At 32.8% G+C, this 24,740-nt stretch overlaps 1 protein-coding gene across 1 annotated transcript in view; it reads left to right on the forward strand.

Moving 5' to 3' along the window:
* Positions 1-1,379: 1,379 nt before the first annotated feature.
* Positions 1,380-24,740, forward strand: part of LOC140447403 (uncharacterized) — a 34,847-nt gene continuing 11,486 nt past the window's right edge. Inside the window, exons 1-4 of the mRNA XM_072540035.1 lie at positions 1,380-1,826; positions 2,354-2,398; positions 6,442-8,378; positions 22,199-22,421. Coding sequence (XP_072396136.1) covers positions 1,511-1,826; positions 2,354-2,398; positions 6,442-8,378; positions 22,199-22,421 — 2,521 coding nt within the window. The 5' untranslated portion in view covers positions 1,380-1,510. The remainder of the gene's footprint in view (positions 1,827-2,353; positions 2,399-6,441; positions 8,379-22,198; positions 22,422-24,740) is intronic.

Here is a 24,740-nt window from a genome sequence, read left to right on the forward strand (position 1 = left end):
TACAAAAAATTGAAGTTGGCAAAAAATGTACATGTTGTTATTTAAAAGTGAGTGATGTTTAATACTTTATTAGATTTAACTTCAGGCAACACATAACCATGCCTCACGTGAGTAGAGTCCGGAGAGTAAACCTCTTCAAACGGCTGGTAACCGTTAAATCAGCTGGTAACTGAGTTACCTGATGCTTTTTAACCTGATGATGGAATTATTATTCCAAAAACGTTTGTGTTTTTTTATGTAGACCTTTTAAGGGTTTTTTAAATATACCTACATACAAAGATTAAACCTTAAACCTCTTTTCCTAATAAAAGGTTTTGGGGGTTAAACCCCCGCCCCCCCCCCAGCCACACAATTTCGACACAGTTTCTCATTACTTACAAATTTTAAAGACTCAAAATGGAGGTAGCATAAAAACAATTTCGGCGCCCCACCAAAACCCCCACAGGAAAATTCTGGGTGCGCCACTGATCGCTATGAATAGCTATCGCTATTAGCTTATTTATTGTTATTAAGACAACAATTTTACTTATTTTTATTTTAATTATTTATTATTCATTTAACGAATTTAAAATATGTAATTTAATCTATTCTTTAACTAAAAGTACGAATAAAATAGTGCATATAATATAATATGTCTGTGGTTACGGGGTTAATTTTTCTATGCACACCAGATAAAATTTCGCTGAACCGCACTGGTTCCCTTTAAAACATGGCTGATTAATCGCATACCTGTCGCATACTTATCTTGACAAGCAGAGTGAGCATTCTGATTGTTTATTATTCTGTGACAAGAGAGTTTCGGTTGTTGTAAATGCTGCCATCTCGTAAATCTCTATTAGAGAGTTATCAAGTAAAATTTTATCCTTCCGTTATTTTGACACGTAAACGCTATTTTTTTACGGTATAAAGTTTTAGCGGATATGTAATTTTAGAGTTATTAAATATCAAATGGTCGAATTCGAATTGGTGCTTCACGTTAATAGTTGGCAGCTGTCAGTCAAATGTCGTATGTGACAGCTATTTATTTTTGTTTTATGTTTTCTTTCACCCAAATATATAATATATTTTGTCTGGTTTTACCTAATACCATTGATTATAAACCACACCCATGTGTGGTTTATAATCAATGCTAATACCTATATTATTAGTATTTGTGTATTTGTTCTAAATGTGTTGTAATTGCCATACGATAAATAAATAAATATAATGTCTGGTTTTGTACATTTTGGGTTTTAAATTTTTTTGACGAAATTAAAGATTAATATTATAATTAATACTTAAATCATATTTGTGGTCTCACTTGATAACTCTCTGTAATAAGTGTAGACTTTGTAGGTACATTGTTTGAGTTTGAAGTTTGACGTTATGTCACTATTCACTAAGTCACAGAAACAGAAGAAGAAGTAGTCCCATTCCCATAACATTGTTCATTGTTGATTTTGCTGAAGGGAAAACAAAAAATTTAACGAGTTACATCGTTTTTGAAAATAAAATATATTTTTATTCTAGTATGTCGGATAGGAATAAAAGAGCAACGCCTAAATTAGAATTATCTAATGAAAACTATGAAGATTCATATGATAATATTTTTCCGGAAAGATTTAACTTGCAGGGCCAAAGGAAAAATAGTTTTGATGCTGAACAGAATAATAATTGTGGTAGCAAGCCAAAATGTATTGGCTTAATGCATCCTCCATCAAGTACAGCAAATCTAGCACAGAACAGGTTAAGCAGGCTCAGACTTAACTTACAAAAAGATTTATTAGTTAAGCAGCTAACTCCTTCACCTCCCACAAAAAAAATTTATGATCCTGGTACAAGTAAGGGTAGGTATATTTTTTCATATTAGAATTTTGTGTAGCCAATTTATCTGAATGTATACCATAATTGTTGTATAACTATCTCGCAGCTTTGTTGTGCTGGAATCTATAAAGTCTAAATATTACTAAGACATCTTTATTTTTGAAGAATAGAGATACTTACAATTTTACAAACAATATTCATTAGTATAGAGATGTTTTACTATATCTACTATTGATTATTGCTGCATCAAATGTTAGATTTTACAGAAGTGTAAATAATGGATTGCCTTTACGTTTTTTATTTTAAGAGTCTCTGATCCTAATTAACATCATTTGTTCTATATTTTAAAGCTATTTTTGTTAGCCTTATCACTTTATTAGCAATGCCAAATGGGATTGCATGCTTAAAGTATGGGGATAGAGTATTTTTGTTGTCTTAATTGTTTTAATATTGAAAGTTTTATATCGAAAAATATATCCATGAAAGTTTTGGAGCAAGTAGAGGATAAAAAAATAAATGTAGTATTAAGATCTTTTAATTTTCTTTCCAGATCAATCCAATTTTCAGAGCCATAATGCAGACCAAATGGAAATATGTAAGTATATTATATTTTTTATGAACTAGAATAAGTCTCATATCTTATTCAAAATAATTGAAGATATAATAATCAATTTATAATTTGGTTTAATATATTGTCATTGCTAAAATTGTTAAGTGGGGCTACATCCATCATTTGTATTATAGTTTTGATTCAAGATCAATATCTGCTCAACTATATCACTTCTGTGTGCTGTTCTACAAGGCTTGAACCTTAGTCCTATACTTTGTTTCAAGTTAAGAAAATAACATTGCGCTTATGGAGATCAGTATTGCCAACCTCTCAGCCACATGTTGTTATTAGATTGTTGATATATGACTCATTCCAATCAGAGCCGTATTCAGAATGTGTAGTTGTAGTTAATTAATTTCACTAATAAAAGGATATGTATAGTTGAATACAAACTAATAACTAAAAAAAAAACAATTGATGTTTTAATTTTATTTCTACCAACAAAACTATATGTATGACGCTCAGATGTAAGTTAGTTGTTGAGAACAACCCCATAGAACAGGTGATGCAATTCAGATATCTTGGCACAGATATATCAAGCACACACGACCCAGTAAAGGAACTAAGGAGTCAGATCAACAAAGCATCCACATTGTCGGGATGTCTGCGGTAGATAGTCTGGTCAAATCCCTATATGCGCACAGATAGTAAAATTAGAATCTACAAGACTTGCATACGACTGATCATGACATATGGCATAGAAGTGCGCCAAGATACCAACAAAACGAAACAGATGCTAAAGGTTGCCGAAATGAAAACCCTAAGAACAATAGTGGGCAAAACAAGAAGAGACAGGGTGAGAAATACAAACATTAGAGAGCATCGCAAAATTCAAGATATTGTAAGATGGGGAAGGCAGCGTACGAGGATGTGGTACAATCATGTAAGACGAATGGATGAGAATAGACTCCCAAAAATTGCCCTAGAAAATAACCCGCCCGGTTCAAGACCTCCCGGAAGACCTCCTAAAAGATGGAGAGATAGTTGGCAATCTACCTCCCAGGAAATTAACCAGAGGCAGCTTCAGAATTAAACAGATCGAAAGATCTCCAAGAAGTAGAAGAAGAATTGTGAAATAGTTGAACAAAAATGTTACTCTGTCCAAAGTGACCAAAATAAAGAATTTATTAGATGGCATGAAATGTTTTCATATCTAAATTTTAAATCACTAGAAAAATTAATTAAAAATAATTTAGTTGATGTAATAGACAAGGGCATACATATTGGCGCAGTAAATTTTTGTGAACCATGTATACAAGGAAAATTTTCAAGGTGTTCTTTTTCAACTAGGACAAAAAGTAATAGAATTTTAGAAATAATACATTAATAAGTGGACCAATCAGCCCGCAAACAATTGATGGTTGTAAGTATTTTGTCACTTTTATAGAAGGTTTTTCAAATTTTGCTAAGCTTTATTTAATTAAAAATAAAAGTAAGGTTTTCAGTAAATTTAATAATATAATATTTAAATTTAATATTTAAATATTTGAGGTTTGGGTAATCAAAATTTAATTCAAAGGTTTCTAAATTAAGGTGTGCCAATAGAGGTGAATATGTTTCAAATGAATATAGAAAGTTGTGTAAAGAAAATGGCATTCTATAAGATTATACAGTGCTATACACACCTCAACAAAATTGTAAGGCAGAGAGGATGATTTATGGAACATACTTTGGTGGAAAGAGCTAGATATGTTATGAATGCTTCAATGGTTCTTAAGTCTTTCTGGGGAGAAGCTATAAGGGCATCACATTATGTAATAAGGTCACCTTCGGAAAGCATGGATGGATACGTTGCATCAGCTGAAATATGGAATAATAAAAAACCAGATGTTAGAAATAAGTTTTTGGGCGTACTTGTAATACTCACATTCCTGATTAATTACGGAGTAAGTTTGATGATAAGGCAGGAAAATGTATAATGTTGGGCTATGCATCTACAGGTTATAGGTTGTGGAATATTAGCTAAAGACAAAATAATTATTGCCAAGGTTGTAAGGTTTAATGAAAATAAATTTTAATTTAAAGGATTGACAACACTAGATGAAGATGGAGAGGTTAAGAGCAAACATGGTGAAAGTACTGATAACATAGACAACATGGTAAAACAGGAAATAAATCACAGAAATGAAATAGATCAAGTTAGCATTAATGAAGAAGAAGTAAGAAATGTAGAACAGAGCATAAGTCAAGTAGAAGTTAGAGGAAGTAGAAATGTAAAGCTGCCAAAATGGCTAAAAGATTATGAAACATATATGGGTCTATGTGCCATGAATTTGGTTGAAGATGTGCCACAGTCATTTGAAGAAGTAAAAGGAAGGGATGATAAAGATTACTAGGTTAAGGCAATGAAGAGGAAGATTGATTCGATAAATAAAAATGGTACCTGGGACATCATCGATAAAAAACCTGTTGGAAAGACTATTTTTCATACAAAATGAATATATACCTTTAAACCTTTTGAGGAGAGTAAATGGGAAACATATAGGGCTTGATTGGTAGTTCGAGGATTTGCACAAGAAAAGGGAACAGATTATGAAGAAATTTATTCTCCAGTACCAAAAATGTAGGGTGATTTTGGCTATTGGAAACCAATTTTCATTGTATTTCAGTATGTTGAAGTAAAGTATATAAGTTAAATAAAGGGGGATGAAACAATCGTCAAAATGTTGTAACATAGAAATTAATTCTTATTTACTTGAGATAGGATTTAGAAGGTCTAAAAATGATTATTGTTTATATATCACAAGAGATGATAATTTTGCAACTTATCTCTTAATTTATGTTGACGACATAATAATATGTGGTCCTGATAATGATTTTATAAACTATATTGTAAAGTAATTAATAAAAAGGTTTGAATCAAGGATAAGGGTAAACTTAAATATTTTCTTGGTTTAGAAATAAAGTATGATAGAGATAAAGGTATTTTACATATTAGTCAGACAATATGCAGTAAACAAATCTAATAGATCCAAAATTGAATTTAACAAGCAGTCATAATAATACGATTAAACTTGGGAGACAATTAATATGTTGCTTAATGTATCTCATGTTAGGTAGCCGACCTGGCATATGTTTCGCTCTTAATTATTTCTTTAGATACCAAGACAAAGCATCATATGAAAAATGGATTCATTTAAAAAGAATATTGAGATATTTAAAGGGATCTGAAAATGTGGGTTTGGAATATTGTAGGAAAAATGAACAGCAAATAGAAAGTTTTGCAGATTCTGATTGGGGAACTGACCAAATTGATTGATAGTCAGTTACTGGGTATGTAATAAAATTATTCGGAAATGTAATAAAATGGGTAACTAGAAAACAAAACTGTATAATTTTGTCAACAAAGGAAGCTGAACTAGTAGCTTTATGTGCTTGTTTTACAGAAAATTTATTTACCTATAAGAATTTAATTGATAACAAGAAAGTGAATCAATCATATGGGTTTAAAGTATTAATTTGTTATTGAGTATGTAGAAAAGGAATTTTAGATTTAAGGTATGTATATCTATTCTAAAGAACAACAAGCTGATGGAGGCTTACCTATAATGAGTTTTTCCATATTCAAGAATTTTCTATGCTTGAAAGTTTCTTAACGAGGGAAAGTGTTTTGAGTCGTTAAAAACCTCCTTGTTGCTTCCTGTCCTTTTCCATTTACAAGAAAAAGAAGAAGAAACAGACTGATGATAGTTGTTGTTCTGTTCTGTTGTTCTGTAGTCCTAAATAATCCAGTAAAATAAACTGACAATAAGAGGGGTGTTGGGTTGATTGAATATTCAAATTGATAATAAAAGAAAATAAAAGGTTATGTGTCCAGTTTACGGATGAAAATGTAATAATGCATCAATAAGTGGATATAGGTTAAATTATGCACATATATCTGAGAAAATAAAACTCGGAGCATTTGCAATGGTTAGATCACTCTACAGTACAAAGTTTTCATCCTACCATTTTACTATTATTCTTTTAGATAAGATTATAATTATTGTTACATGTCATCTGTACTCTAACTACTTATTTTGTTCTAGTGTTTGGAAGCTGCAACAGTTCTCCAACAAGTTCTATGTCACCACCAGGAAAGAAATATGTTTCGCCTTTACTTAGAGATGATATAAGTTACAAACGCCGTTCAAATGATGCCTCTGATGAAGTGCCAAATAAAAAGATCCTTATCGATCCAATGATTGTACCAAAAGTAAGGAAACCTTCTAGCTCTACTCCTTCTGTTTCCAGTGGTTCACTGAATGAAACAACTCAAATAAAGCGTATAAAGTTAAATAGACGTCCTTTTCCGTTAGATGAATCTAATAAAAAAAGTAGCGGTGTTCCTAAAAAAACTCATATTTCAAAAACACAGAACAAACCCGACAGGTTTAAACTTAACCGTATCCGTCGGACTACTGATAATCAGATTGAAACAAATAAAACCAGGATAGATCAGGAGGAAATGACAACAGATCAGATAGTAAATGATCTGAAAACTAGAGATCTGTCACCAACAAAGACTTCATTTGATATTTCTAAAAATCATATTACTGTTAAAGAATCTGATCCCATCATCAAAAGTCAATCAATTAAAGATTCATGCAACTCAACTCACCATACACTTTATGTTAAATCTCCTTCTGAGTTAAACAGTTTACATAACCTGACCAAATCTGATAGTATCCCAAGTATAGGTTCATTTCAGTCACACCAACCGTGCGAAGCCCTAAACAGTTCTAAAGATGATTCAATTGATTCAAATAGTACTAAGGATTTAAATTCATCGTCAGAGTATAGCGGAATTTCCCGTCAAAATACCAATAGGTTAAAAAGATCTGGCGAAGCATTGTCTAATTGTGTATACACTTTGACTCAAAATAGACTGAATAAAGTCCAAAAAGTTGTATTAGATACCACAAATTGCAATAACGATTTGAGTAAGCCACAAACCAACTGTCAAAGAAAGGCATTTAAGTTAAATAGATTGGGAAAAAAAGGTGCAAAAACTCCACCAGATACTTCCGTACTTAATGCCGATTTGGAAGATCCGAATAGCGAAAAACAGAAGAGAAAAGAATCGAATAAGGATGAAACTAAGTTAACAGGAAGTAGATCAACTTTTTTTGACCAATTAAGTCAGGAAGAAACTACGCTAAAAGAAAGTAGGTCAACATTTTTTGACCAATTAAATAAGGACATAAATACTTTAACAGAAAGTAAATCAACGTGTGTTAATCAATTAAATAAGAACGAAACTAAGCCAACAGAAAGTAGATCAATATTTTCTGACCCGATAAGTAAGGACGAAGTTAAATTCACAGAAAGTAGTCCTTCTAACAAATCTGAGAACAAAGTATCAGTACAAAGTCGACTAACACGCATCAAACAATCTCCAACGTCTGCTTCAAGTGGAGTTGATTATAAAAATTCCCCCCTAAGTGGAATATATGAAACGGAAAAATCCATTAGATATCCTTCAAACACAAGGAACATATTGAGTAAACAACAGGAACCCAATTGTGAAAGTGGCCACAAAAAGGAGAGTGTTAAAGTAATTCCGCCAAGCATAAATAACATTAAAATTAATATAGATACCGTGAAAAATAGCAGAACTGTTTTAAATTCTAGTAATGTATCGGAAAAGTTTACTTCCCCGCGCAGACCAGCTCAAAGCGTATTTAAAAGGATTGGGAAATTTAGTAGAAACTTCTTAGAAAAAAGTGCCCCAAGTGTGCAGATGAGGCTGACTAGAACTGTTTTACGTAATAGAGACGCAGAAAAAGATCAAGCTTCTTATAAGAATAATGCTTTTACTGAAGAGTCGGTGAAGAATTTAAATATGTCATTAATGAATAGCGTTAACGCTGAGAAAACTCAATTTATTACTTCTTGGATTAAGAAACATCATAACGTTCCAGATGAAATAGATTCCGGTCTCGGTCAACTCGACGATGAAACTGATGATATGGAGTGGAGCAATGTAAGTAGGTGTTAGATCTTTACGCTTTTGCATACAGTTCATTATCAGCTTTTTCAATATAAATGCGCAGAAACATCTTGATCAAAAATAAAACAATTCATTTTTGACCAACTTTAAAAAAAACATTTAGTATTTAATTTTGAGTTAGGGGCCGTTTAAGTATTACGTAAGCTGATTTATTACAATTATGAGGCCCTTCCCGTATCAGTTGGCCCAACGTTAGATTGATAAGAAAATTAAATTTTAGAGAACGAATATAAAAGTGCAGCGTAAATTTTAGAAGTTTTAGTGCATTGAACAACAATTTTGAATTTCCTAATTATAGAAAATATTTGATAACGCAATGAAAACTATTGATTAAACAGAATGATAATAAATTTTAAAAAACGCATAGAATATTTAATACAAAAAAAATGTGAATGTTTACCACTGAGTTCATCATCATCATCTTAGTGCTACAGCCATTAGAGGACCTCGACCTTCTCAAGCTTTCTACGCCATTCTGTTCTATCCCTTGCTTGCATTTTCCAGTTGCCGACTCCGATCTTATCGACATTTTGTGTTACCCCGTCCATCCACCTCAGCTTTGGTCTACCCCGTCTTCTCATTCCCACGGGTTGGTTTACCAATTATAGTGGTAATATCTTTACCACCAAACGTATGCTTGTAGATATTCTGCAGTTCAAAGTTATATCTACGCCTCCATATTCCGTTCTCACAGACCGCTCCGAATATCTTGCGTAGCATCTTTCTTTCAGAAATCGATAGAGCGGATTCATCTGTTATAGTTAGCATCCATGCCTCTGATCCATATGTGAGAACGGGGACTATCATTGTTCAATACAGCCCTATACGAGTTTTTTGAGACAGACGTTTGTTAGCTAAGTACTTTGATAGACCATGATAACATTTGTTTGCAATTATTATTCGCCTTTTTATTTCCTCAGATGTGTTATTTTGGAGTTAACCGATGTCCCTAGAAATATGAACTCTTTGACTGCTTCGAATTTTTGGTCATTGATGATTAAATCTGCGTCAACATTTCCAGCTCTTGTGTTTGTGTTAGTCGCCATGAATTTGGTTTTATTTTGATTTATATGTAACCCCATTCGTTCTGCTGCTGCTACTAGCTCGGTTAGGATTTCCGCAGTTCTCGCTCTGGTTCTTGTTATAATGCCCACGTCGTCTGCATGTGCTAGAATTTGGACTGATCTATTAAATATTGTTCCCCTGCTATTTAAATTAGCGTCTCGTACAACTTTTTCTAAGGCGGCATTAAAAAGCTGACACGCCAGCGCATCTCCTTGCCTTAACCCCCTATGTATTTCAAATGGGGTTGACGAGTTCGTTTTTTACTGCTGATAGCATCTTCCCATTGTCACTTTTATCAAACATATGAGTTTTTTTTAGAATTCTTAACTCATTCATAGCGTTGTAAAGACTTGTACATTGATACATATCTATGTTAAACTCTTGCGCTTTTTCGAGGATCTGTCGTAGTGTAAAGATCTGGCTAATGGTTGAACGTCCACGCCTGAATCCTTCCTGATATTCTCCTAGAATCGTTTTGGTATAAGGCTTCAATCTCTCGTGCAAAATGTTTGACAATATCTTGTATGCTGTTTACCACTGAGTTACATCCCCTTTATTTTTAATGACATCCAATTCTTCGAGACATAGTTTTTACCAAGTTCTGACAAAATTCTAATTTACACAATTTTTCCTTCAATTCGTTGACATACCTGACAGGATGTTTTCTCAAAGCTTTTTCATTTCGCACCACAAAGTCTCAATCGAGGACAAGTCGGGACTGTTAGAAACCCATTCCAGAAGTGGTATGCCATGATATTGCTATTCAATCCATTTTATACTCTTTTTGAGGTATGACAACCTGCGCCGTTCTGTTGGAAGACAAAATCTTCCGCTGATGTTAAACGGTGTTCCATAATCGGTAAAAGAGATTCTTCTAAAATATTCAAATATTTGTCCGTGTTTACAATCCCATCGATAAAATGTAACTTTCCCACACCTTTAGACGACATGCTGCCCCAGATCATAACAGATGCAGGAAATTTGACTTTTCTCTTTAGATAGTCGGGATGGAAAGCTTCATGATGCGACTTTTACTGTCTCCAACAGACACTTCAAATCCGGACTCATCACTCCATTGTATTGAATTCCATTGCGATTGAGTCCAATATTTATGCTCTTTTGACCATCTTAGTCTATTTTTTGTTGTAATGTTAAAAGTGGCTTTTCCTTAGCCTAAAATAAAATAAAATTTATTAAAAACAATTCGTGCTAATTTTTTCAACTATAAAACTTACTTTGTAAGTACCAAATCTTAATTTGTGGGCCTCTTGGTGACATGATGATCTAGAAACGTGTCTTCCAATAACGTCACTCCATAAAACTTCAACTCCAACTCCATATAACTTGCTCGTCGATTTTTCACTATAATGCGTCTTAATGCGCTTCGATCTGCTTCGGTTATTTTACTTTTTCGTACATTTCTAGGTTTTATGACGACCGAACCTGTAGTTTTGTATCTTCTGACTATATTTCTTACACTATAGTGTGACAATTGCAACATATTCGCGATTTCCGGATTAGATTTTCTCCAGAATTAAAAAATTTAATAATGATTGAACAAATTTTCTCATCGACAACTTTACCTCGACCCATTGTACAATCCACAAACGGCAAAAAGCTTTACAATACTATAAAATACATTTGACATTAACTGACAATATTATTGTTTTGATGTCATTTTTCCATAGCTACCTCTGGATTTAACGTAATTATGAAAAAATCAACGTATGTTGACATAACTGAATGTACGAGAGTTGATTGATAAAAAACTAGTCTTTGATAGAAAAAACAAGTTTTTTGGAATTAAATCAATTTATTTCTCAACATAGCCCCCCTTTTAGCTCGATACACTTAGCAAGACGATGTTCCAATTTTTCGTATCCCATCCGAATAGTACTTTTGCTCGAGCTCTTCAAAAATAGGCCGAAGTTTCAGCGACGACTTCATCATTTGTTGCGAAACTTCGTCCTCAGAGCCATTTTTTTAGGTTTGGAAACAGGAAAAAATCGCTGGCGGCAACATCTGGAGAATTCGGTGGGTGTTCAACCAATTCATAGCCCAATTCGTGTAGTTTTGCCATGGCGTCGGCCGATCGGTGAGCTGGTGCATTGTCTTGGTGAAAGAGCACTTTTTTGGGTTCCAAACCGGAGCGTTTTCTACGCAATTTGGCATCGAATCGATCTAATAATGCTGCGTAGTTCTCACCATTGATTGTTTTTTCTTTTCCCAAGTAGTCGATGTGGATGATACCCTTCGCATCACAGAAAACAGTCGCCATCACTTTTCCGGCCGAGTGTGCACTCTTTGCCTTCTTCGGCGGCCCTCCGCCGCGTTTGCGCCACTGTTTCGACTGTTCTTTGGTTTCCGGTGTGTAATAATGCACCCAGATTTCATCAACGGTGATAAATCGGCGAAAAAAATCCTTCGGATCGCGCCGTATCATCGCCAAAAGCGTTTCCGAAGTGTTCACACGTTTTTGCATTTGATCGATTGTCAGCAAACGCGGCACCCATCGCGCGGATAGCTTTTTCATGCCCAAATGATGGTGAATGATGTTGTGTACGCGTTCGTAGGAAATGTTTAGGACCTCTATTAACTCGCGGAGCTTAATTCGACGATCTGCCATAATCATGTCATGCACTTTGTTGATCATTTCCGGCGTGGTGACTTCATTTGGCCTCCCGGGACGCTCATCATCAAAAACTCTCGTACGACCACGAACAAATTCAGCTTTCCAAAATTTTGCTGTTGCTAACGAAGGTACAACCTCAACATAAACTTCGTCCAGGTCGGCTTTGGTTTGCACATTCGTTTTACCCTTTTTGTTGAGGAACTTAATCACCGAACTATACTCGACTTTTTCCATTTCTCCGAAAATACAAAATTTGCTTGCTTTTGACGGCTGTAAAAACCAAACTAATTGTTTTTAAAACTTAAAATTTTGACAGACGTCATGTCACGAATGGCAAATGTCAACACCGAAACCAATTCGGTATCAAGTAGCGCCATCTATCAAAGGCTAGTTTAATATCGATGTATCGTCGTATAGCCAAGGTTTAGTGAATTTTTTTTTATTGTTGAAAATAAATCAAAAATCTATAAGAGTAATGTTTTTGGATTAATGCATGGGTTAATGCATAGTATAATTTGTTTATGGTAATCGACTTAAACTGTAAATTCCATAAGTGGGCCAACTGATATGGGAAGGGGCTCGTATGTACCTCTTATCTCCCTTGTCAGCAAAAGTAATCAAAGCTCTTACTCCCCCTCCATGTTACTTAAACATTATTATATGAATTTTTCTTTGAATGTATTCCGTTTTTTTATTAATTCATGAGCAGCAGTTATAATTATAGAAATAAAAAAATAGATTTACGATAGAGGACTTTAACGCACATAATATTCAATTAAACAACTTTATTGACAATTTATTTAACACAGAGTAAGGTACAAGTATTATAATCTTAAGTAATATTAGGAACAAAACAAACATCTGTTAAAATTTTGGTATACATATTAATTGAAATTAACAGTCTTCAGTCAATGACACCCGAATCCCGAGCTATTCAACATCGTGATGTTGTAAATTTTGAATAATGCATATCAGTTCATTAGCACGACGAGCAGCGGTTCTTACTGGCCTAACTTTCATATCAGTGTGCGTGTTAACTTTTTTTTATGGATCTTCTCGATGATTTTAGTGACTTAAAGCATGATAAATACAACACGTTTTGCATGTTCGACATAAAAGCTTCAATTTTACCTTCGAACAAAAATAATCGTAGTTCATTTGCAGGAAATCTTTGAGTGAATCAGTTAAGCGTAGAGCTTAATTGACTGGAAAATTGAGAAATTGCCCTCCGTCATTCAAAACTAAGTCATTAACTGTTTGTTTTACTTTTAGTGGAGTAGGACGAAACCTGTTGTCTAGTAATCTAAATAGGCCACTTCTTGGATGACAGCATTTTGTTTCTACATCTCTGATGCTTTCACTCACATGCTCTGAATACCATTTAATGTCTGGAATCAGGAAGATCTTGTTCGCCTGGCCCAACATATTTTGCAATAACGTTCTAGTCATCAATTTCCATTGAACTCCATACTTCAGCTAACACATTTCCTGCAAACTCGAAATTATATCTTTCTAAACGTTCATTAACTGTAACGCCACTTTCAAATATATATACATGCATACATTTGCGAGCAAAAAGATTCGACTCAAAGGCAAAATAAGTTATATTTTTTGACTACTCTGTTTGGCCAGTGTATATCCACATATATGTAAAATTAAAAGTAAAATATCGTAAATAGAAGTAATTTTTATTACAATGACGCCAATATTTATAAAGTTAGTAAGTAAAGAGCATAATAAAGATAACATAAATAAATAAATATTGTATGTGGGAAAATATGTTATGAATGAAAGTCATTATGTAATGAATATAAAAGTAAATTAACAACAAAAAATCAAAATTAATACTATTTTCTCTTCTTCATCACTTATGCTTTTATTAAGTTTTTGACTGATTCCTGAGGATTCGCTTCCTGAGGATGAGGATTCTTCATCACTTAATCAGATTCAATGCAGTTTTTAGTTCCACCACTCTCAATTTGCATAAAACAATTATTTTTTGGAAGTTCTATAATAGACATATTTTTTTTGCATTAGTTATTTTAAATCAAAGTAAAACACAATATAAAATTACTAAGTATAAACTACAATTCATCGAGTGAGTCGATTTTTTTGCTCGCAAGTATATATATATATATATATATATATATATATATATATATATATATATATATATATATATATATATATATATATATATACAGTACGTTAATTTTTGGATTAGATATTGCAAATACATAAAGCGATAAAATTGCCTCGTACGAGGTAATTGTAATTCTCCGATCCCCTCCGCTCCGACACCTAGACTCCTAGACAGAAAACGAGAAAACCATTTAATAACACAGAACAACGCAAGTGGTATTCAACTCCACCTGTCGATTTTTGTTTTGCTTACGTACACCCGGTTCATTTCTTATGACATAAACTCGATAAAAATACACTGACCATTATAAGGCGGTGCATTTGTATCGGTTTTTAATAATGTGAACTATTTTTTATGGTTGAATTAAAAATAAAAGCGCATTTCTTTAAAAATATAAAACAAAAAATATTGAAAAAAACTCTTATTGAAAATAAAAAATAATTCCCAATAGAATAAGTAATAATTCTGTATGCCCTACAGAAAAGATTCAGATGTAAGAGTTTCTGCTGTAATAGAATTAGAGACTTCTTTTATTCGGTTTCTTTGTTCATCCAAATTTTGGGCTCTAACCTCAGGATGATCGTAGATGGTGCTTTTTAAATGCACCCCAAAAAAAAAGTTCATGGGTGTAAGATCTGGAGATCGCGCAGGCCACTTAATATCACCTGCTCCACTGATAACTCAATTCAGTTGAGTGTACTAGTGTAATATCTAATTTAAAACTTAATGTACTGTCTATACATGTATATATATATATATATATATATATATATATATATATATATATATATATATATATATATATATATATATATATATATATATATATATATATATATATATATATATATATATGTTGTTACGCGTGTTTTTATATTTTCCAAGTTTTGAAAATAATTTTGTATTTTATTAGTAAGGAAGTTAATGTTGTACTAAATAGTTGTACTATTCCTGATAGTAGTTTCGGTTTATTTTTTTTTGTAGAACTTTGAAAGAACATAGTGTTTTGTAACTCAAAAAAAAAATATTTTTGTTCTAAAAAATAAAAAAAACGTTATGTCAAATTTTTATTGTTATTTATAAGAATATAAAATATTATAAATGTTCATATAATAAAATGCATTACTTGTACCTAGAAATACGAGCAATAAAGCTTAAAACTATTAATTTGGTTCCATAACGTCGACCTCAACATCTGCGTTTGGCAGGGGGTACTCGTAATGAGTGTTATCACCATAACTCAAATTTTTGTAAAAATCATGACGGAAGGAAAGGTATCAGTGATATAATATCTTTATACTATTTTCGATAATAGGTTTTTGGGTACTACGTATAGCTGGTAAAGAATCAGGCAATTTTAATGTACCTCTTTTTTTTCGTTTATGTTCAACGACTCGAAAATCTTCCTCAAAGTTTTGCTTGTAATATAATGTATCAACATCGCCTTGCCTGACTTGAAAATAAACTGCTGACGAAATTAGAAACGGTTCTTTCTTTGTAGTAGGTTTCTGTTTACCAAATGGCGCAGACGTGTTATCGTAGAGAATCTCAAAATTTTCGACATATCTGAAACCTCCATTGTACCTGATATTTATTTGAGCACTGTCTAACGACCTGCTGCCAGTCCCAAGGTGTCATAATTTCCAAACAACCCAGATGTTTACGTTTTCGTTCAGTTAAAGCATGGCAGGTGTCTACTTCCATGTCAGTATGACTTTTCAATAAGAACTTTAGATTTATTACTCTGACGATGGGAAATTTCCATAGTATTGAGTATAAAGCCATGGTAAGCGCCATGTTTTTGTTCTGGCCTTAACAGTTATCAGACCATATAATAATTTTTTCAGTATTGCCAATATTATTGCAAATCCACTTAACAAGCGCAGACGCCAACTCGTTCCCCCCACAGCCACTCTTACTTTCGTCCCACATCATATAGGAGATGATACCATCAGAAGCATCGCGGATAGTGAAGTTAAGGGTCCATAGTTTTATCTTGTAAAATGATAAATCGCATGACAGTAAGGGTTTTGGAAGACACTTCTGTAAATCACAAATTATTTAGTTTGTTTATAGCCACTTCAGCGTCTAAGTCTTTTTCTTTTTGGTTCTTTCTCTGCTGTAATGATTCTCGTAGGTTGGAATATACGCAATGTGCTTCCTGACACTTTCCTTAACCATTTCAGGTGTTTTAGTTCAGCGATCTCTTCTTCGTTGAAAGTTTCATTGGTACCTTCCTCTGGTCTTTCTCCCGTCCACTGTTTTGTGGTCTAACAGCTTCCTCCATGACCTTACCATTGTTGTTGGTTTTATGTCATCCCATGCTTGTGCCACCCACATCACCACATCCAACATGTCCACTTTTTTTAGAGTCTCTGTAACGTTTTCTTGTTAATCTATTCTAGCAATCAATGCCGTCAGTAACTTTCGTAGATAGATACGTTTTATAGATTCTATAACACCTTGGTCCATAGGCTGGCAGAGGAATGTCACATTTGGGGACAAAAAATACACTTTATTTCGCCATCTTTTTGTTCTTCTGGGTCGGGATGAGTGGGTGCGTTGTTCAACAGCAGGACTGCCTTTCTCGGTAGATTATTTTTTGCTAAATGTTTTTCAACCTTTGCACTGCAACCTGGTGCACTGTCTTTTTGTTTTGAGGCCAGAGTGTAGGTCGGCAGCATTTTATAATTGAGACCTGTTTCGTCACCATTGTAAAGCTGGTCTCCGGTAATTCCTTCTTATAGTAAGCTGTGCAAGGTCTTTTTGAAGACTTCGACAACTTCTGGGTCAGCAGCCAGTCTCTCACCACATATCTGTAGATTCTGCACACCGTAACGATTTTTCCAACTCTCCAACCATCCTTCACTTGCCTTGAAATCATTATCACCTCCAATTTATTTCTTGAAGTGTAGGGCTTTTTCTTTTAGTATAGGCCCTGAGATTGGTAATCCCTACTCCCTCCTTTGGGCGAACCAAAGATACAAACACTCATCGATATGGTTATTACGGGCGTTTTCATCATTTTCAGTTTCGTTATCCCAGTTGTTGAAGCCTGCGATGAGCACCATTTTTCAATTTTGTTTTTAGATTTTTATTTTTCAATTTTGTTTTTAGATTTTTTCCAGCCACTCACAGTGCTAGTCCCTACACCCATCTCAACAGCAATCTTCTTAGCCGTTTCACCAGTATCTAACCTCTTCAACGCACGAAACTTTTCTTCTATTGTTACAACATTTTTCTTCCTCTTCTCGGCCATATTACCACAAAAACGATGGACAAACAACGATCACAATGTCGGAGCCGTTCATATCTTCGAAAAATTTGTTCCACGAACTGTCCGGATATGGAGAGGTCCGGATGTGACAGGTCCGGATGTGGCATTTTTCCGCTTCAGATTTTTTCTGCTTCTGGAACGTGCTACTCGTACATCTTTGACATCTATACATGATTGCAAAAATTGTCTCTTCAAGTCACTGTTCCTACCCTCCTGCCAATAATTAGACAATATTAATTGTCTGTCTGCTTCAGATAGTTTTTCGTAACATTTCATGCGACAAACACATGGGGGCTTTAAGCTTCTTGGACCAACTTGTTTACCTTTAGCCGAAATAGATGCCTTACCTTCTACATAGTTATGTTTACGTTGGTTTTTTAGCCAATTTTCATAATTTACAGCACATATCGATCGTTCGGAAGAAAAGGGTTACAACTCGGAAAAACTACTTTTGCAGGAGAAGAGTTTTAAGATTTTTTTCGGAGTTTTTTTTTTATTACCTGATCATTAATTAATAAAACTTTGTGATTTTTATTTAAATAAGTAGGCTAAGTTGGGTTTAATTAAATGACATAATTGTGATTTTTCTAACTGTTTATTTATTGTTATAAAAAAATACATGCAACGGTTTTGAATTAAAAATTAGTAAATGTTTACAAGTTGTAACAATGTTAACTTAATTTATAATTATTTAATACATACCTAAAATCGTTAAAAGAATTAGATTAAAGCATTACAAATTATTGTAAAAATCAAAATAATATGGCGGTACGCATTTTTTCTTTTCGACTAATGATATCAAACCTGTTTTTTTTGCCTCTCCTCTGATATACCAGGTTTCGTGGAATATGCGTTTTTTATTTTGATTTGTTCTATACTAACAGTTTTTCTCGAACTAATAATTTCCGCTTGGCAGAAATCTGTATCTTCAAAAGAATTTTTATAAAATAATGTATTTGGATTGTTTTTTTCTAATTTGATTACCCTAAATGACGAAGTTTTTACATTTTTAGGGATATTCACAAACAAGTCACAAGTTAATTTTTTTAAATCCATAAAATCCTTAAAACAAAGTTCGTTTACTTTATATGTTTTTCCGGTTTTTTTTGCTGATCTCATAATGCAAGCATACTGATCAGGAACGTAAATAGGGCTTGATTTTCTGTACAGTTTTATTGCCTTTTCTATTGTCGCGTGTACACTATCACCTTCATTTTGGCTATGGCCGGAAACAAGAAATTTATGGGTGATTGAACGTATATTTAATTTTAATATTGCATAAATATAAAGAGCTATTATGAATTTGTTTTTGTTTTGGCCTGTACAGTTGTCGGAATAAAGTATTACATTTAAATCTTCTTCATTTTGATTGCTCATATTTTCTAAAAATTTAAAAAGACAGGAACCTATTTCATTCGCTCCCCTTTGTGCCTCACCCTCATGCCACATGAAGCAAGTACCTTGGTGGTTTTTAATATCATACAAAGTAAAATTTAGTACATTAAGCTTTGAAACATAATAGAAAGCTGCAGTATCTCCTACAGGACAAGGCAAAACTGCCTGCAGATCAAAAACAATTACTTTAGTATTTTCTGTAGTATTTCTGTCATTATCTTTTTCTTTGCGACTTAAATCTTTTTCTTTCAAATGTTTCTGATATTTTTCTAAAATATTTTGCTGTTCAATAATAGAGGAATTTTTAAATTGCAAACAAAGGTCGCATTGATCTTTTTTGGGTATATAAAAGGCAATGTTAAATTCTTCCTCAAAAATTTTTCTGTACATGTGATAGTTTGCCGCTGGTCGTTGTTTTTCTTCGCAACTTTTAAGATAGTCACGATGTAGATCTGCAAGAGTTTTGTTTCCTTCAATATATTGTTTGGAAGTATGCGATCTACAGTAATGACTATTTATTCGAGGTATCGAATTTATGTGGCTTCTTATTTCACTTTTTATTTCTTCGTCTACTTTATAGTGGTTGTTATGTGTACCGCGCTTATCAGTTTCAACAATTTTTCCACTTTCGCAAACTTTTTGCTACTTCAAAACGGTTTGAATGACTCTATTGTTGATTGACAGTGTAGCTAAAAAAATACTTGCAAACACGTACAGTTTTATTATCGATGATAAAAGAGTATGCATTATTAGGATTTCTTGGATTAGCTGCATTACTGTTTTTGTACCTCGGGTTTATACTTTGCCTTTGTTTCTTTAAATCTTGTAATCCCCAGTAGTCATTGAAAATATTTAATCGCTGCTGTTCATCTATTTTTTGTGAACATTGTAGTTTGCACTTTTCACCACATGGTGGTTTAAGCATTCTTTTTGGGCGTTTTTCTTTAATTTTTTTCTGACTACCATTTTCAGTTTTTACACTAATTAAGCCAACATAACTTTGGCCGCTATTTCTCAACTGTTTTGCTATATTTTTTTGCCATAAGCCTGGATTTCTCAATCGTATTTTTCCTTTTTTTTTCTGTTTTGGACGGATCAAGTAATTTTATATTTTTTGACAGCTTAATATTTTCTGCTTCTCTACTTGAATCAATATCATCCGAATCTGATGACGATTTAATATAGGGTGGATCCTAAACACTGTCATCAGATCAAAATGATTCATTTTCAGAATCTGAGTCACTACTACTTGTTGATGAACTTGACGAAGAGTTCGATGACGAAGATGAACTTCTGGTAGATGAAGCAAATGAACAGTTTTGTGTTTTTTCTATAACCAAATTCTGGACATCTAAAATGAAAATCAAGTTAATAAACAAAATATCGCCTCAAAACTTCAATTTACCTTTAACGTTCTTGTTTAAATTAGACACCCTTGGAATGTGTAAAGTTTCTTGCTCTTTTTCCTTTGAAAGAATAGCATCTTTATTGACTATGCAATTTTCACTGCTTTTCAATGTATCAATTACTTCTATCTCATAGTGCATTATTTCTGGTATGTCTTTAAAGTAAAATAAGTCAATAAGGAAATATAATATAATAATGTAAATTTACCTAATAATATTTGACTGCTAGCATCAGTATTGACCGAGCAATTTTTACTGCACTTTAATAGATCCATTTCTTCGTTCCCATATTGCATTATTTCTGGAACGTCTTCAACCAATACATTTTCAATTTCAGATTGTTCGACGGTACCACCTAACAAATTGGGCATATTCGCTTTGAAATCTAATAGTAAATTAGGATGACACCCGGCAAGTATCCTTTGGGTTCGGTTTGTAAATGCCATATTTAAGACTACGTGATGCTAAAAATAAAATAAGTTCTCCCATTAGGTCAAAAATGTAACACCCTGTATACAAAACACCTTTGTTAACTAAACTGGTTATTTTTGTTGAAAAAACTATCAAAAGATTTTTTTATAATTAAACAAACTTTTAATAAGGATACTTTATTTAATAATTTAGATATTTGATATTTTTTTCATGCACGAAAATACTTGCAGGTCTAAAATATTATCGTAAAAAATTACAAAAAGTATTAAGAAAAGTGATATATTTTGATATAACCCAAAGACTGTGAATAAACTTACCACAAAAGTTGAGTCAAAAGTGTAACAAGTTCTAATTTTACAGTAACTATTTAAAAATAAATCAAGAAAAGCGCTACATTTTGACATAAAACATAGTATGTGAACAAATTAACTCAAAAAATTGGTTCAAAACAGTTACAAAACAAAATGTTGCGGCTTTGTTACAAACGCGAAATAGTTAGAAATTTAATCCAAGATTGTAACATTCTGAGATGTATCTGTTTCGTTGTAAAATTTACATGCATTTACTACTTACTTTTTGCAACAATATCGAATGTATCTTCTTTCTCCTAAATATTTGAAACACTACACAACACTAACGGTGACAAACTGTGATACAACGATCTTGTACAAAATATTCTGCGAAAAATGCAAAAATCCCCGTGTTACATGCGGACATCTTTTGGCTGGTAGTGAAGATTCTCTCTAAACTTCATGCGTTCCTAATAGTAGGCACCTTTTTAGTTAGTTTAATGAAATAAATTGAGAAATGAACATTTTTGAGATGTTAACCCTTTTCTTCCGAACGATCGATATGCGTTGTATTTAATTGATATTGGTTTTTATTTATCAGTTTGAATATCATTGGATCAGTTTACACTCTGATCAAAAGATATCGAATTTTTACCGTCGAGTTGATATAAATTTTGTTTAAAAATTTGTAATCGATTCTTGGTAAATCGATTTTTTCAGTTTTTCCCCCTCTACGAGGGGTGTTTTAGGGGAAAGCCTTGGGGTAAAAGAGGTAAACTTTTTGGCCTCAAAATTGACATTCTCAGCAAAATTCAGCTTGTTCGTATGATTTTTAGATGTCAAAACTCTGACGACTGGACTACTACTCTGGGTTCTGTTTTGTTGTCATATTTTTTTAATGATTTTTTGTTTTACTATTACCGGGCAATGTTCTTTGTGAGTTGATGGACAGTAATTCGTATATGGAAAGACAACAATATCCCAACAAAATAAGAAAAGATCAACTTGAAATTGTTTCAATCATTTGAATTGACGTTACTGTTTTTTGCTATAATCACTGTTTAAGCTTTACGCTTTGCGCTTATTTCATTTAGTTATAGTTTTTATTCGTTAATTAGGTAATTTCACTGTCAAGAATGACTTAACTTTATAGGCCGAAGCTGAAACTGATGTGCTAGACAATCAAGCGTTGGATATAGATATGGACTTACCGATGGGGACAGATGCAAAGTCCATAAAATCTTCAATTATATCTGAGGATAACAAAGAGGAAAACACCAAAGAAAAAGGGCGGTATTTGTGCATAGTGGTAGATACTAATGTTTTTATTTCAGATTTGATGAAAATTAGGGATATTATCGAATTAAAAGTTTCAGGTAAGAATAGAATATGATACTACGAGATTGATTGATAATTATCTGGTTTAACAAGAAAACGCAAGCTTTTTTTCGAGAAAAACCAGTTTAAGTTTTATTAAATTGTAGAAAGTGATTCATATTTTCAATGTAGACTTTTGCAGGTTTTTAGGGGAAAGCAAATCGACGAGTCAAAGTCTCGCGGTTTTGGGTGGGTGCGGTTTTTATAAAAAAAAATAATCAGGATTTTAGAACGAATTGATTGTCATAAAAATTATTTTCTTAGTTTATAGATGCCTTAGATGAACAAAACTAGTCCTTCTTAAATATATTTTTTGGCGAAACCCTTTATCCGTTTAAATTAATAAACTTAAGTAGACTTTACACTACATGATTTTATCATATGACAATATCATATGAGATTTGTTATGATTCCTCGTTTCTATAATGTTTTAAAAAATCGTGTTTACACTGTATGATAAGTTATGACTTATGATATGAGTGACAACGAGTGAGGTTTTATTGATTTTTCTTTTTGTTTATGGTCATAGAGATATTAGACACAGTATAGTTATCAACTATTAGCTTTTTAAACTATTATAATGGAAAATATATCTTTGATTGCATTGGCTTCCCGACTTTTAATAATAATACGCCGGCAACAACTGCGTACAGCAGTAAGAAAAAAAAAAAGATCTGACACCTTTGGGCTCGCAGGTGGCTCTTACGAAGAAATCGTGGACAGGGTATATCAAATTTAGTGTTAATATACCAAATTAAAAATAATTAATAAAGAAACTAAACTAAAATTATGACTAAGAAGACTATAAAACACTAAACTAAGAATAAAATAAACTAAATAAATAATAAAAGAAAAAGACAACACAATAGCACACATTAGATAATAGGTTCAATATCAATGCAACAAACAAAAAATAAATAAATAAATAAAAGATGTTGTCTCTTGGTAAGGGAATGTCGCAGAATTGACATAAGAATAAGGCGCGATATTTAAATATGTTGGTGTTACCCGTATTATTACCGAAAATCATATGATTTTATCATGCGGAATAGGCACCGTCCTATTCTCCTGTGACAAGCTATGACGAGCCGCATGACAGTGCTTATGACAAATCACACAGTGTAAACATGTAAATTTCACTTTATGACCAAATCATATGACAAATCACATGATAAATCATGTAGTGTAAAGAGTGTATTATGACTGATTCAAGGATTAAATTTAATTCATATTGCCAAATGAGATTTAATGACCTGGAATTAGAAAAAGGGTCGTCTATACTTCATCTAATTTACATACCGTTGCACGTCATCGGCGTCATAGCCCGTGACGTCACATGATACCAACACGAAATATTTAGGCGGTAGGTGTGTTCTTTTTTAGAATCACTTTGCCGAGTACACTGGCATTACAGCCACTAGACATATTTTATTATATACGCCTAGAACTAATATTTAAAGATTTCTATTAATGTTAACTTAAAGAAATAGACAACAATATGTTTCATTTAATTTGTATAAATGCATTATAAACCGTTTTTATGAAGAACATTTGTTCGGAACACACTGTAACTGTAATCGAACGAAGGTGAAATTTTGGCATAAATTGGTAACACTTATTTGACAGTTGCGGTGTTGACACTTTTTGTACTTTATTATTTTAAATTTTAAAGTGAATACCTCTTGTTTTATATTTTTACCTATTTAATAAAATCTGTTCTTTTTAGAACAAAATTAGTGTGTTTTTATTTCAAAAATGTCACGTAAGAATTTAAATAGTCGTTGTAAAGAGTATAATAATAATTATGTGACCTATTTGATTTAAAATGGATTCAGGTTTTTTTTGATACTTTGGCAACTATGTCAACTTCGATCTCTGACGTAGATAATGACGTGCAACGGTTTGTAAATTAGATGGACTGTAGTAACTTTTAGCACATGTAAAACTGAAACTTAAGTACTTAAACAATTCTTGGTACGAAACAGTACTAGTAATAAATGGATCATCTTAACTGAATATTTATTTCCTTCTTCTTCTTCTTCTAATGGCGCTACAACCCTTTGTGAGTCTTGGCCTGCTTAACAATGTCCTTCCATTCTGCCCTGTCGGATACTTTCCTTCGCATTGCCTGATGTTCATGGTTTTAAGATCCCTCTCTACGTCGTCTATCCATCCAATGATTATGCACAATCTACATTATCAGGTCTTTGTTATTTTCAACTAGTTTTTCTATTTTAGCTAATACGGGACCGTTTTTGCCAAACGTAAATACGGGGCTATCGTAAATTTTACTACTCCATACAAAAAAGCCTATATTT

This window comes from Diabrotica undecimpunctata, chromosome 8 (genome assembly GCF_040954645.1).
Source record: "Diabrotica undecimpunctata isolate CICGRU chromosome 8, icDiaUnde3, whole genome shotgun sequence".
In the NCBI taxonomy this organism is placed as follows: domain Eukaryota; kingdom Metazoa; phylum Arthropoda; class Insecta; order Coleoptera; family Chrysomelidae; genus Diabrotica; species Diabrotica undecimpunctata.